Source organism: Argentina silus (assembly GCF_951799395.1).
Source record: "Argentina silus genome assembly, chromosome: 12".
NCBI lineage: Eukaryota > Metazoa > Chordata > Actinopteri > Argentiniformes > Argentinidae > Argentina > Argentina silus.
This window is the reverse complement of record NC_139666.1, coordinates 17,143,217-17,159,078: the sequence shown is the minus strand read 5'-3', so window position 1 is coordinate 17,159,078 and position 15,862 is coordinate 17,143,217. Positions and strand designations below refer to the sequence as shown.

The 15,862-nt window shown below is 44.6% G+C and overlaps 1 protein-coding gene across 1 annotated transcript in view; it reads left to right on the top strand.

The window, feature by feature from the left end:
* The window catches only part of klf12b (Kruppel like factor 12b), a 31,489-nt gene that overhangs the window by 5,399 nt on the left and 10,228 nt on the right, over window positions 1-15,862 (top strand). Inside the window, exons 2-3 of the mRNA XM_083681579.1 lie at window positions 9,033-9,115; window positions 14,974-15,523. Of these exons, the coding sequence (XP_083537705.1) occupies window positions 9,050-9,115; window positions 14,974-15,523 (616 nt within the window). The 5' untranslated portion in view covers window positions 9,033-9,049. The remainder of the gene's footprint in view (window positions 1-9,032; window positions 9,116-14,973; window positions 15,524-15,862) is intronic.

Here is a 15,862-nt window from a genome sequence, read left to right as displayed (position 1 = left end):
CATCCTGTCTATCAACCTCTGGTGCCGATCCTTTCATCTCATTGTGCTGACACTCTTATCAAATCAGGCGGCTGCTCTCTGTGGATACATTTCAGATTAAGTTCATTTTGAAACAAATATGCTAATTACTTTGATGTATACAGTACTGTAGATCAACTCAATGAAGAACCTCAACCTGCTCTATTTAGCTTGTGCAATATAGGTGGTGAGGTGCAGTCTGTTTTTGCTGTCTTTCACCACTGGCCTTTATGTCTTCTGTCCAAATGTCATGTTGATAATTGGAGGTAAAAGCCTAGTATACAGTACTATCAGATGTACTGTAGATGTGAAACAGGGAACACATGTGTTTCATACCGTTCCTCATTCCATTCTGTGCATTACAATGAGCCTGTCCTCCAATTTCTACCTCCATCAGCCTCCTCTAATGTAAAGAGTGTCGAGTGTGTTTCGAGTGTGTTTATATATAGGCGCTTTGATTCTCCTGTCCACGTGGTGGAGGGTAGACACAAGTTAGTGGTGGCCACTTCAAGTAAACAAATACAGTACATTACATTAAAAAGTGTCTTGTGAGGGGCCTTGGAGTTTGTGTTGGGAAGATTAAGTTAAAAAAGCCAAGGTTTTCAAACTTACTTGCTATGTTTTCATATAGCCAGACAATCAAATATGCCACACACAACCCCCCCCACACACACAACCCCCCCCACACACACACACATACAAAAGTACAGGAGGGACAGAAATGGCATCAAAATTGATACGACTTGATAAAATCGCCCGAGTTAAATCTGTTGTTGGACTGTCTGTCATAGAGATGAAAATAACAGAAGCACGAGGAGAGACAACCATCTAATAATAGCTGTTTTGAAGGGGTGAAATATGTTTTTTCTGTCTGCGGATTTGATTTGTGCTCTGTGAAAAAGAGGTGGATGTTTTGAGGTAAAGTGGATGGGCCGAGTGAGTCACAGAGGGGTATTGTCGGACATTGTTTTGGATTAGCAGCCCTGAAGTGAATATGTCATGTGTTGATATTATGTGTTGATATCATGTGACACTGTAAGTTTCTATACAGTACAATAGGAATGACTGGTTGCTTTCATTGCTTACAACAACGGAGGGTAAACACAGTTAAACACAGTTGGGGTTTCACTGACTCCATACTGTAGTCCTACAATTCTAATTTAAAATCTGTTTAATTCGCAAACAGGTTACGTAATAACTTGTACAATGTGTACCTACTGTACCTGTACAATGTTAAAGAGGCAATCTGGGATTGTTACATCCATTTTTGGACTTTTCAATTAATGATATACAGTATAGCCATTGATTCATATATATAACTTATAAATCATGAGCTGAGTTAAACTGTCTTACCTCATCAGACCCTCACCTAAAATGTTAACTTGTTTTACTCCACTGATTGTAAACAATGTAATTGTAAACAAACACTGTATAGCTTCAAAACATGGCTAAAACTATCATTTTGATTTCATGGATGGTCAGTCCTTGCATCTATCACTCCGTTTATGATTTTGAGAGTGGTTACATTTCTCCAAGTCCCATCCCTCAGCTGTTTACCTAAAAAAGGTAGCAGGGACAACTGCTTTGTTGTTGTTTGAATCCCAGATTGCCCTTTTAACTATACAGTCAGGTATTTACAGTATGTATTTAATGTGGGACCACCGTCTCCTCAAATGGTTAAGGAACACCCTACTGTAGGACTGGGCACGGAGGTAGCAGCACTGTCGCAGAAGCATCCAAAAGACTTTGCTTGACACTCCTGCCAAGGAAAATGTGCCTTATGAAATGGAAATTCTGAGGCCATTCACAGAGTGCCAGAAAAGATTAAACTGGAAAAAAAACTGTGTCCATCTTAGTACATTCAGGGCTCAGGAAAGGGAGAATGCACACACACACACACACACACACACACACACACACACACACACACACACACACACACACACACACACACACACACACACACACACACAGCACACACACACACACACACACACACACACAATAAATGAATTACAGAAGGTAGTTTTGAGTTCACATTTGATTTGGTTTATTTGAGGATGGAAGAGTGGACTTTTGACAGCCATTTTTGGTACTGTTGTCTTATACATCTGCACCGTGATAATCCTACATGGAGCTGTATAAACGGACACTCTAGGCTACAATAAGAAGCAGTAAGAACATAACTAAGATGAGGTCATAGGAGAGACTAGCTGTATGACATGGGAACAAATTCCATGTGGTTCACTCACTTCCATTGTTATGGGCTCCCACTGGAATGCTTCTATTATGACTAATTTTTGTTCACAAAATAATGTTTTTAAAAGAAATAAAAAAATCTCATCTTAGATGTACATTGACATTTTCTTTGGAGAATGGCAGACCTGTAAACCTTACTGATACATATGTGGGCGTTGATAGCTTTCAAGACCAATCTGAATGGCAGAACATTACAAACCACAAATCAAAGAATTATGAGTGGGTTTTGCAGCAAGTGTTGCTGGATTTCAGCACATGTGTATGTTATATCATCATGTTTTGTTGTTGGTCATTGCGTGTGTTAGGCTGATTGCTGGTCTACTTTTTCAAAGTCTGTTGAAGTCAGCGGTGGAAGTGGAGAGAGGGGGAACTGTATTCTCTCGCGGTGGGGTTGGAGTCGGGCTGACTCGTCACGTTGGGGTGCTCAGGGGCACTGAAGAGGGAAGTGAACACAAGCAGAGAGAGACGAACAGAGACACAATAAGAACAGAACACAGGAAGCCTTTCTCTCTTCTCGTTACAAAAGACCCTCTGCTTCTCACAGGTCCTGCTGTACCATGGCTATTGGTGGTTGTTCACCTCACACAATATTCCTTCACATGGATCTTGTCATGTTGACTATACGTTGTATATGGTTTTTCATGATACATTTTAAAACACACACCATCGAAAGTAGAGTGTTTTATTTTCATTAAGGTGGCCCTCTCTCTCTCTCTCCCCCTCTGTGTCTCTCTCTCTGTGTCTCTCTCTCTCTCTGTCTCTCTCTCTCTCTCTCTCTCTCTCTCTCTCTCTCTCTCTCTCTCTCTCTGTGACTGTGATAGTAGAAGGAGGTCTGTTGGCATGCTCTGTCTGTGTGCTCTGTGCTCGGCTGGGCCTTGGCTCAGGTCCATATCCCTCCTCTCTACCCCCTCGTTCCTCTCCTCCCCCTCTCCTCACTTGCTGCTCATTCCCGCCCCCCCCCCCCCCCCCCCCCCCCCGCCTTCCCTCTATGTCCTCTGTGATTTCCTCACCACTACCCCCAGCAACTCCTCTCTCCTCACCCCCTCCCCTCACCCCTCCTCACACTCCTCTCTCCTCCCTTATCCCCTCTCACCCCCCTCCACACCCTCCTTCACCCCTTTTCCTCACACATCTCCCTCCTGCATACCCTTGTTCCATCTTCCCTCAATACTCAATACCCCCCCCCCCCCCCCCCCGACACACACACACACACACCCTTCGGCCCGTGGCAGCAGGTCCAGCCTCTGTGACACAGATGCACACAGTTGCTCTGGGCGCTCGACATGGGAACAAAGCATTGGCGGGGCAGAGTGGGCCCGTCTGTTCGTGTGTGTGTGTGTGTGTGTGTGTTCTCCTCTCCTGGAAATAATAGCAGACAACAGAGCAGAACACCAGCCTCTCAGATACAGTGTGTGTTCTATTCAAGTTCCACAACTACCAGAATCGTTGTTGTTCAATCAACATATATAAATATATATATTTATCATTCTACTGCACCTAGGTTCCTGAAATGGCCCTGTCCCACTCCAAGTTAATTCTTTCTGCATTATGATCATGATCAAAATATTTCAATTCGAAGTCAGACAATACACAGCCTCCCCTCTGCCACACACAGTTATGCACACACGCACACACACATGCACACACACACACACACACACACACACACACACACACACACAGACACATAAACGGCACGTTAAACTATATTTCTCTTTTCTAATTACTCACCACTGTGTGCCATTGCAGTGGACTACATTAAGTCTGTCTAAAGAATGCTAAAGTTGCACAATGAATGTCCAGGTGTCACAGAGCTTTGGACCCACTGAATGCTTTTCAAATCAATGTCAGGTTGGCGTGTATGTGTGTGTGGTGAACTTGCGTGTGTGTGTGTGTGTGTGTGTGTGTGAGTGAGGTCAGCGTTGGGTCCCAGAAGGTCAGGGTTTCTGCGGAGACCTGTCACCTCATATTGATCCGCTAGTCATTCCTCTGACTGGGTCTCGCTCAGCCTTATCCCCCCGCTCCAGAGATTGCCTTGGTCAGCACAGAGCTGATAGCCATCAGGGAGTTAGAAGCCATTGGAGCTGGGACTGGAGATGGACATGGGGGGGGGGGGGGGAGGGGGTGGGGGGGTTGGGGGGGGGGGGGGGGGGATTGAGGACCCAATTGTACACATACACACAACTACTGTATACTACACATACAGTATACACACACACACACACACACGCGCACACACACACGCACACACACACACGCACGCACTCACACACACGCACACACACACGCACGCACTCACACGCACGCACGCACGCACGCACGCATGCACTCACACACACACACACACACACACACACACACACACACACACACACACACACACACACACACACACACACACTCACTCACTCACACACACACACACACAAATACCAAAACAGACAGACAGACACAGACGAGCACACATGCTCCCCCTCCCGCCCTTCCTTTGGAATTGGCCTCATTCTTCGCCTGACCCCTCTCTTGGGATTAGGTGGGGACGGGGGACGGGGGGATTGGCAGTGGAGGAGAGGGGTGGGGGCATAGCAATGAGATGCCTCAACACTCCACTGCCCCCGCCCCCCCCCCCCGCCATCTCTCCAACCCCCCCTTACACCTGGGATGACCATTTCATTTCAGAGAGGAGCAAATGGAAAGGTGATCCTAATCTGATCACCCCCTCCTCTCCTTCTCCCTCTCCTTCTCCCCTTGCTTCTGCTTCTGCCTCTCCTTCTCCCTCTCCTTCTCCCCCTGCTTCTGCTTCTGCCTCTCCCTCTCCTTCTCCCCCTGCTTCTGTTTCTCCCTCTCCTTCTCCCTCTCCCTCTCCCTCTCCTTCTCCTTCTCCCTCTCCTTCTCCTTCTCCCTCTCCTTCTCCTTCTCCCTCTCCTTCTCCTTCTCCCTCTCCCTCTCCTTCTCCTTCTCCTTCTCCCTCTCCTTCTCCTTCTCCCACTCAGAGTGCTGATGGACAGCACAGCATTATTGCTTTATTGAGCTCTGCCACCGGACCAAATCTGGAGATAGCCGACATCGTAGACAGATGTTTTATCACCTTGCTCGATTCCTTCTCCTTTTGATTTAACTCTCCACAAATCATGCGAATGTTTGGCCATCTTAGTACTGTTACGTACATAGTCCACATACAAGAGCCAAATTCAGAAATGAGCTTGAAAGAAAGAGCTCGAATCCACTAAAAGTTTTCCGATGTGACCTCCTTTTCGCAGGAGAGCCTGTCCATTAGTTCATTACTTAGTGTTAACTCTCCCTCACTGTTGTTTGCTCTGTGGTCATTACAGAGCCAACTAGTGGCATACTCTGGACATTGATTTCCTATGAGGAACCTGCTCCTGGCCAGTTCATTAGCAAGGTAGTCTGAAACCACTGCATTAACTACTGTAGAGAGGCTTTAGGCAGCTTTAATGTTGCCTGTTAGCACTGTAATATTCTGCATCAATGGGAAAATTATTAAAATAGTCCGAATGCCTCTAAAATTAGATCAGAATGGGTCCAGAATGTGGTCAGAATGAGTTTGGTTATCATTAGTTGGTGTTTAGCTTCAAGACCTCAGCTGGATTAACTGAAGCTCATCTCCCAGTGGTGTTCGGTGCTGCTTAGCATGTGATCATCTGATTAGAATGAGACCACTATGTAATCACAGCAATACAAACATCATTGGTTCAGAATCAGTTTGGTTGTGGTGAGTTGCACCTTAGCTCTGAGACCACCTCACCTTTAAAATATTTATTGTGGACTTAACTCTCTCTGAGAAGCGAAAGCAGATATCTGCCTGGGAGGTGGTCATTTTGAAAGGAAGAAAGAAAAAACAAAACAAACCTGCCTTTCTCTCTCTCAATGCTCTCTCCCTCTCCTCACACATCGCCAGAGGCTGGAATGAGGCTCCCCGCTCCACCCGCCTGCCGTTACCATAGTAACGCTATCTCGGCCCACCAAGACCTAAAGCCGAAGGACATCCTGGACAACAATACAATACTGATATAGCCAGGGGTACCTGGGGGAGTTGGACCTGGGGGGGATATCTGGTGGCTGGATATCGAGTGTGTAAATCCTGCCTCCCTCACACAAACACACTCAGGATTAGCCCCACTGCTTGAGAATCTACGAAGCAGTGCTATATTCCTCAATGTCCTTAGCTTTGAATTCAACACTTAGATGTGACGAACAAAATGAATTGGTCACCTTTTTTGGAATGACTGGATGAATGTTGTTGAGGGTTGGATTAGTTTTTTTTTTTTTTTTTTTTTAATAAATAAATGAGCTTCTGCTTTTTGGTGAAGCTGTTTGGCCTCAAAAAAATGAAAGAAAAAAAATGTTAAGCTTTGTTGATGGTGTATTCTCTTGTTGGAATAATTCATTTCTTAGCGTTTTGAGTTGGTGACTAGTCTAGTCACCTGGAGTCTAGTGGCCAGGCCACTAAAGGGTTAACCTGGATGATCTCTCCTTTCACCAGAATAGTTCTGATGGGGTGCTGCTGAGTGGAGACTTGGGCCACGCATCCTGTTAGCCTTGCCAGAAGTAGAGTGTAATAGAGATGTTTAGAACATATTTGCTTTGCTTGCATTCCTCCATGTACTGCTGCTAAAATAATAAGAGGCTAGGTTACCTCAGGTCGGCCCCAGCTGAGGGATACGGAACATGCATTGTTGTCATTGGCTCCCTCTGAGGATCGGACTTAAAGGGACAGTGCAGTTCAAAGGAGCTGCACACAGCCACCCACCTTGGACCAGTACAGCCTTTGTTTTCATATTTACTGAGGTGTGTGCGTGTGTGCGTGCGTGCGTGCGTGCATGTGTGCGTGCCTGCGTGCGTGCCTGCGTGCCTGCGTGCCTGCGTGCGTGCCTGTGTGCCTGCGTGCCTGCGTGCGTGCCTGCATGCCTGCGTGCCTGCGTGCCTGCGTGCGTGCCTGTGTGCGTGCCTGCGTGTGTGTGTGAAGAAAATTGTTCTGACATTTTCTAATAACAGGAAAGGAATTACTTTCCTCGGTCATTGCAATGACGTCACTGTCACCTCAGGATCTTGACTCTAATATGACAAGATTCATGTGCTCTCACAAAACAAGTATACCTCTCATAATTGTAGAAGTGTTTCATTTCAAAGAGAGTCACATAGTGTCACATTGTCACAATGTCCCCTTTTGCAAATGATTTCTCCAAGAACGATGAAGTCTGACTCGTAATCACATTCTTAGAAGGTGTAATGAAGTGTGTGAGAAATTCCATCAGTTCATTAGCCCAAGCTCCTGATAGTTATTCCTTGTCACACACCACGGCCTCTGGGCAGTCTGACTGTATGACAGTCAGTTCCAATCATGAAGCCAGATTTATAAAGCAGTTACACAGGGGTGCAAATCTTGCTGTTCTTTTTTGACGTGTATAATTGACAATAAACAAAGGTAAAAACATCTTAAATTGCATCTCACATGGTACTGCACCTATAACTGGTTGCTTTGGAAGAATTCTTGTATTTAATGTATGTGTTTACTTTAAGTTCAGGAAATGCTGTACAGTACGTGAGAGGAACAATAGTTCAGAATTATGCATACAAATAAATGCCCTGAAAGCCTCAAAAATAAAACATGTTTTGCATGTGTATGCCACTGTAGGCTGAAGTACTGTAGTCGTGGCAAACATTTGAATTGTACAGTAGTGGCAAAAATATGAATGATGAGAAAGGTGCAAAAATGCTAATGTTTGAGCTCACTGTACAATGTAAGCAGTTACACAGCATTGTTGTACCCTGCACAGTAGACACAAGGCCTTCAATTCTCCCTTTCTCTTTCCTCTTTTCTGCTTGATTGCACAACATGAGGTTGATGAGGTTAACACTGTAGCACATATGCTAACAGGGTGGTTTTGTAACAGAGTCAACCAAGCAACATTATTACCCGTTTTCCCATCCAATGTAGATTATTTTTAATATATAATTGATTAATATTGTCCCTTGGGTTGTATAGTACCATACTGCATGATAACTGACTGGAACCATTTCCTGATATTTATGAGGACATGTATTATATGGCTATGCTATTGTGCATGTGTGCTATAGACATGATGCAATTGTGGTCATTATACCATGTTGATTTCACATGGATAGGAGGTAAACTGGAACAAAACACATGAATGTGGAAAATTACATGATGGAGTGTTACAGTATAAATCCAGCAGACGAGTGACAGCAGATCAGTATACTATACTATACTATACTATACTATACTATACTATACTATACTATACTATACTATACTATACTATACCTTCTTATTGAAGGTTTTACTTACGATGACTGCGATGTAATATTGATTCACGCACTTCAGACACATTTACTTGTTGTAAGTCGCTTTGGATAAAGATTTTTTTTTTTAAATGTAATCTGACAATTGAAAGCTGTGGCTTGTTTAGACTGGAAGAGAGTGGACTCTGTGTGTGTGTGTGTGTGTGTGTGTGTGTGTGTGTGTGTGTGTGTTTTGTGTGTGTGTGTGTGCGTGTGTGTCTGTGTGTGTGTGTGTGTGTGTTTTAATGCATTATTTTTATGTATTGCATTTACTGTATGAATGTGCATGTGAGTCTGATGTAATGTGTGCGTCTGTCTGTAGTGTGTGTGTATGTGTGTGTAGTGCGTGAGAGTCAAACTAAGACGCTTAGTCATGCTAAAACACAGCGTCCGTCTTACACCTCCGCCTATCTCTCTCTCTTCCTCCACAGACGGCCCCAGAAACAGGATGTTAATGCTTGACGGAATGCCTGCAGTCCGAGTCAAAGCTGAGCCCCTGGAATCGGAACAAGGGGTAAGAGAGCAGTTGTTTTCCAGACAATTCCTTTTTTTCCTCCTTTTTTCCCTCCCAGCGATAGGCCTATAATCACTCCCAGGCCTGGGCGAGCGAGGGGGTTTACAGGAGTGGTCGGAGAGGGTGGTGGCGAGGACGAGAGGAGAGGAGAGGAGAGGAGGGCCACAGCGAGTGCAGGAATGCAGCGAGGACTTCCAGTGAGGTCGCTGTAGCCAGCACAGCCTCCATGTTGGCAGGGGGAGAGAAGCACAGATGCACAGAGTCACTGCCTCAGGGAGGGACACAAGGAAAACTTGAAATGTTTATCTCTCTGTCTCTCTTCTCTCTCTATCTTTCTATTTCTGTATCTCTCTTTCTCTCTCTCTCTTTCTTTCTCTCTCTCTCTCACTCTCTCTCTCCCTCTCTTTCTCTCGCTCGCTCGTTCGCCCCCTCAGTCTCTCTCTCTCTGTATCACACACACACACACACACACACACACACACACACACACACACACACACTTTCTCACTCAGTACTGTCTTTCTTCGATACAAACACTCACTATCATCCCTCCATCTCTGTCTCTATGTCTCTCACACATGCCTACACACTGTCTCCTTCATCTCTCTACAACCTCTCCATAACTCCCTCTCTCCCTCTCTCCCACACACAGACTTTCTCTACTTTCAATTAAGCTAAATTCAAGACCGGCATGAAAAACTAAAAAAAACATTTTCTTCACTTAATAGAAGCGGCGAATTGTAGTACTTATTGAAAGTGCCATTCCTTTTGGATCTGTATGTCTTTATGGCTTAACTGGAATTGTAAATTACATTCAATCATCGTTTTTGGCCCAATAAGTTTAGTAAGTGCTTCCCGAGTCTAGAATTCATCAGTTTGAGAAATTAGGAGGTCTCACAATGCAGAAGCTGTTGCTAGGTTACGAGGGGTTTGTGTTGCTGACACAGCTGTGAGTGCAGTCTGGTTTCTGTCCAGGTTTTATTTTGAGCATTGGCTGCAGTCATGATGAAAAGTACTGTAATACTGTCTACTTATAATAGATCTGTGTTCATGTGTTATCAATAACTTGATCCTTAAACATGTCTGATAGTGCATATAATGACTGTTCGATATAAACTGTGGATTGAAAAAGACTACGGCGGACCTGAAACTCAGGATACACTGGATGAAAGTAGACAATGCCGCCCAGTCTAAAAATCAATCCCTCGCCCCAAGCCTCAAACGCTTCACGTACACAGGTGTCTGAAGGGATTTAATACGGTTAAACAAAATCTGAGTGCTGTAAGAAGCTTTTGCTACCATGCAAGCCCCTATCTGATCTTTTTTTAGACTGACATGGCTAGGCCAGGGGACTGATATTGAGGAGAAGTGTCTTTGTGTAGAGACTTGGGGTTGATCCCAGAAGTAGAGCATCCCAGGTTTACAGCAGCATGTTGGTTCTATTCCCTGTTGGCTGCAGTGAGTTCGGGGTGTTGTGCACTTGCCCTGCTACATAATGGCTTCTGATTGAAGTTGCAATCCAAACGTGTAGTGATGTCAGTCAGAGGCAGGATGTTTGCAACCCACACGGCTTTGAAGTGATCTAAGATTTGATCTCTCCCTAACTGACTGAGCTTCCCTTTAAACAGCAGACAGACAGACAGTTTAGGCTGCAGAAACATGGTGTTCATTTAGGTGGCGGGGGGCCAAGGGCTTGCTGGAAATGGTCTGTCTCGTTAGAGAATTCACCCGCAAGGGGCTGGAAAGCCCTGCTCACCAGCATCCCCTAATAAAGACAATGGCACCAGGACAGAGGCAGGCGGGTCGGAGTGGAGAGTGTGTGTGCGTGCATGTGTGCGTGTGTGCGTGTGTGCGTAAAAACGAGAGTGGGGGTGGCTGAGGTTTTCAAACATTTTCCATTTCTGTTGGCTTGAGATCCATACAAGAGCCCACGCCAATATGCAAATGAGTTTCTGTTTTTCACTTCTGTGGAATCCTATACACCCCGTTAATTTGACCTTTTTAAGCCACAAAAATGTTCCCCATCTCATAGAGGAGCCACGGCAACAGGTATACAACATCCTGTCAATGACTGACAGAATGTTTGATTAAAATGATCATTGACTGCCTCTGTTCCAAAGTACTGTATATTTTTTTATGTAGTTTGACCTGATGTATATTATATAGCCCTGAAGTTCTGCTAAATCATCATGCAGACCAATAATGTGATGTGAAGGTCTACAGTATGACATCTCTGGCTCTCTCATATTCTTCCTGTGAAGAAATATGGTAATACAGTACGGCCAAAGAAAAGCCACGGCATCGTGCTGTAACTATCCAGACAAAGAAAGGAGAGGAGAAGGAGACAATTTCCACAAGACTGTATTCTGTCTCCAAGGGCTCCCTCCTCTGTGATTCAAGGCAATCCTGCTTCAGGCACTTTGTGACACTATGTCCTCCTATATATTACTGAACACACCCAAGGAGATCACACACCAAGGAAGCCTAATCATAGCATAAGGGTGTACAGCATGTGGAATACATTGTGAACGTCTACTTCATATGTCATGAGTTGACATCACATGATCACTGGATAGACATAAACTTTTGACATATTGTACTGAAAGCAGTCTCTCGTTGCAATGATCCAAGGCAGTGTGTCCCCATGCAGGGTTGAAACCTGCAAATTCTTAATTCTTCTTGCATTTTTACATTTATGGCATTTAGCAGACGCCTTTATCCAAAGCGACGTACAACAATACATTTGTTTAAGTAAGTGAATCATCTATCGAACAGTCATCATAAGACAAAGTAATCAATGCTCACACCAGGGGCCATTGGCAGTCGTAATGCCAGTAGGCTAATTGTTTTTATTTTTTAATTTTTTTAAATATATTTTACTAGCAGGAGAAAACTTGTACAGGGGGGTAGCAGGGGAGAAGAGGTCTCGGGTTGAGGGTTAGTATAGGGGGGGTAGTGAGGGTGAAGCGGTAGCTGTAGCTTGAAGAGATGGGTTTTCAATCTAAAAAAATTGTCAGAACAACTGGCCTAGATTATTACTGTACACTGCTTACTCATTCTATTGCACATGCAACATGATATCATCTCAAAGTGCTTCACCAGAAGGTTCAACACATACAGTGTTTCTGATTTCAGTGGAATGATATGCGGTCTTTAACAAATGGTGCTGTAAACAGCTGTATGCTATATTGTCACATATCATCACATATCTTCTATTGTGTAAGGTTTGCTCTTGGAGGAGGTAGACTCTCATGCTGTTTCCTCTCATGTTTGAGCTGGAGGTATGACACTGTTGTCCTACTAATCATCTGCAGAGTCATTATAATGAACCTCCCACTGATTTCTGTTCATTGGAATTTGCAATGTCAAGAAAGGATCTATTGAGTTCACCTTGTGATGCATGAAATATTCATGTCATAGTTCATACAAGATCAAGACAGCATTGATAAGAAGAATCAATACCATTATATTGGTATTTTATGTAATGTGTTCTTTATGAGAGGTAATCAACAGCAGACGTTTTGCCAAACACAGGCCTGTTTGAATTGCCTGACACTGGTAGGTGGTATTGTAAGTGCCTGACCTTACATCTTTGACCCTTAGCTGACCCTGGGCTAGGGTTCAGAGGTCACATGAGAAACATATTTCATAGTGAGGCTTGTTTGCTGACCCAGGAAGAGTTTCATGGGGAAAAGCGCTGCTGATTCATGAGGTTGTAACATTTCCTGTAGGCTGAAAATGAGTGTACAAAGTCTGGATTAAAAATAGTACTTCAGAAAAAAAACACACACACTCACTCACAAAACCTCCCAACAGTAATTCACTACAGACCTACACTCCAGCCAGCAATACGGAGGGGGATAGAAATGTGAGTCAAAAAACAAAAGCAAGGACACAATCCACCACAGAGAACATTTTTCACATCTGCTGTTGCAACCGGAGCACGGAGCAACTCTCACTCAGCTTTAATGAGCTGTTCCTTCTTGATTAGTAGTGTCCAAGAGCAGTTTCTTCTGGTAGAGAGTCCTGGAGCTGTTCCTTCTAGTAGAGTCCAGGAGCTGTTCTTTCTTCATTAGGAGAGTATCCAGGAGCTGTTCCATCTTGTAGACTGTCCAGGAGCTGTTTTTTCTTGATTAGGAGAGTATCCAGGAGCTATGTCCAGTCCTGACAGGAACACTACTAGACTACACAAGCAGGGTGACAGACAGGCTCTGCTCTGCTATGTGTTTAATACTGACACGATGCAACACACTCATCCAAAGCAGCCATGCTGCTATTTTTGGTACAGTAACAGGTGATCGTAGATAAAAGGTGATTTGAGATAAAAGGCAGCTCTTAATACAGAAATTAATTATTATTAAAGGTCCAGTATGTAACATTCAAGCTTTCTAAAAGCTTCCTAATGGTTGAAATAACTATGTTTAATGGTAGCGATCGGGGAATGAGATGATCCCTTGAAAAAACTATTTCATTTACAAGCTCTCTTGTTTGATTGTGATATGATTTTTGCCTTTCTGTCTCTGGTGGCTGCCCCTTCGAATCGTGTGGGCATGCAGAAACACAGCAGCTAATGTCCAACAATGCAAGTCCATTTCAAGGGGGTTAATATTATTAGGGAGGATATTGTTGTTTGGAACTTCAAACTAAATTTCACTGCAGAGGCCAGGGGTGGCAGCTTTCCAACAAACTTACACCCTGCTCCTTTAAAAGAATTATGATTCTTTGTATGTAAAGTTTACGAAGAGAGTGCTCCACATACAACGTTGTTCTTGTGACATAAATAATAGCAGGGTGACAGTGAAACTCTATGTTCTACAGTAGATTGTTAGTTTCAAATAAACCGTTTTATAACACCTCTCTGGATAGACAGAATGGTTGTCTTAGAGGCCTGCAAAGTGTTAAGTAAGGGGTGTGTGAAGGGACAAACTGAGCCACCAGCGTTGGCCTTAAGAGGCCCATGACTGAGAGAGAGCCGGTCAGGAAATTGAGCCCATATGATGTTTTTCCACCATCACAAAGGAGATTTAGGAGAGATACGAGTGGAGCCAAGAGAGCTGTGGTCCTGTGGGAGTGATAGAAACCAGGAGGGAGAGGGAGACAAACACCAGGAGAGACAGAGAGCGAAAGAGAGGGAGAGAGAAGAGAAGAGAGTTGGAGCAAGAGAGAAAAGAGAGAGAAAAAAACAGAGAAAGCCAGAGACCATCACTACTCTAGCATTTCCTCTCTGCCTATGACATCACTCGAGGCAGGGAGACTTATCCCAGTAGGAGTTCACTGCTTCGATGAGCAAGAGGAAATTACCCTGTTCCCATACTTTACCCTCTAGTAAATGTCACTGCATACATTACACTTCACTGTCACTGCATCATGGCTTACCGTTGAATACACTATATCAAGCTATGCTCAATGTGAATCTGTACGTATTGCAAGACAGCTGTATTATTTTACTATAGGCAACATAATCTAATATCAGTCTGCAGTCTAATCTAATATCAGTCTGGTGCTGCAGCAATGATATGACATCCATTTTTGATAGATTAATTAACCTACAGTAGAATGAGAATAGATAAGTCTATCTTCTGGCCCAGAGGCAAAAGTGTTTTGCGGCGAGTAGACATTATAGTAGCTTCTCGCATGAATATTGATAACCTTTATTCTTCCTTCCTCCTTTGCTTGAGGCAATCTCTATTCTGTATATGAAAGGATAAGTGAAAGCAATGTTTCCTCTCTATTCCAACCCTCTCAGATCTGTGCTCTCTCCAAGGTGGGCAGGGAGAAGGGATGCATATCAAGGGTATTCCTACAGAGGCCTGTAACATGGAGGGTTGGTCTGATATGTGTCTTTTCTCCTCCCACAGTCCCCCAAAGTGCACCGCTACCCCGCGATGGACGCCGTTCCCCTCCTGCTGAGCAAAGTCAAACCTGAACCTCCAGAGGACCTGCTCTCCCACGACCACCACTTCCAGACGCAGACCGAGCCAGTTGACCTGTCAATCAACAAGCCCCGCCCCTCCCCTCCCTCCATCACCTCCTTCACCGCCTCTCCATCTCCCCTCACCTCAGCCTTCTCTCCGTCCTCACTATCTTCCTCATCCTCCTCCTCCTCCTCCTCAAACTCTCCGTCCGTCATCACCTCGGCCTCGTCCGTGCTCACGCCCGGCCCCCTGGTCGCCCCTGGCGCCGGGGTCAGAGGTCAGCAGTATTTGCACATCCTGCATTCTGTGCCGCCGCCTCCGTCGAGCCCCCTGAGCCTGGGGGGCGGAGGGAAGCTGAGCAGTCACGTCCATCGTATCCCTGTGGTGGTGCAGTCGCTGCCCCTCATGTACACCACGGCCGTCCGCTCCCCCTCCAGCATCAACAACACCATCATGCTACCTCTGTTGGACGAGAGCAAGGGCTACGGCAAAGGTGAGACAAGGATCCACTTACTGACTGACTGACTTTACCTTTCTTCATTTTTTACATTTTGAAGTGCTCCTACTTGAATCAATTAGGAACCAAATCACTCTGCTTAGCGTGAAGTGACTCTTTAATTTGACAATGATTGGATTGTACAACAAAAAAAAAAGAAGTGGAAACGACGGTAATTGTTTTGAATTAGTTCATTTAGCGGTCGTTTTCAACACATTAGAATTGCATGTTACTACAGCAGCTGGTAGCAGGGAGCAGCTTCAAAACTCCCAAGAGTGACAACATGTACAGTATCCGTGTGTCCACGAACGGCATCCCAAGTTCTCTTTTTGAATG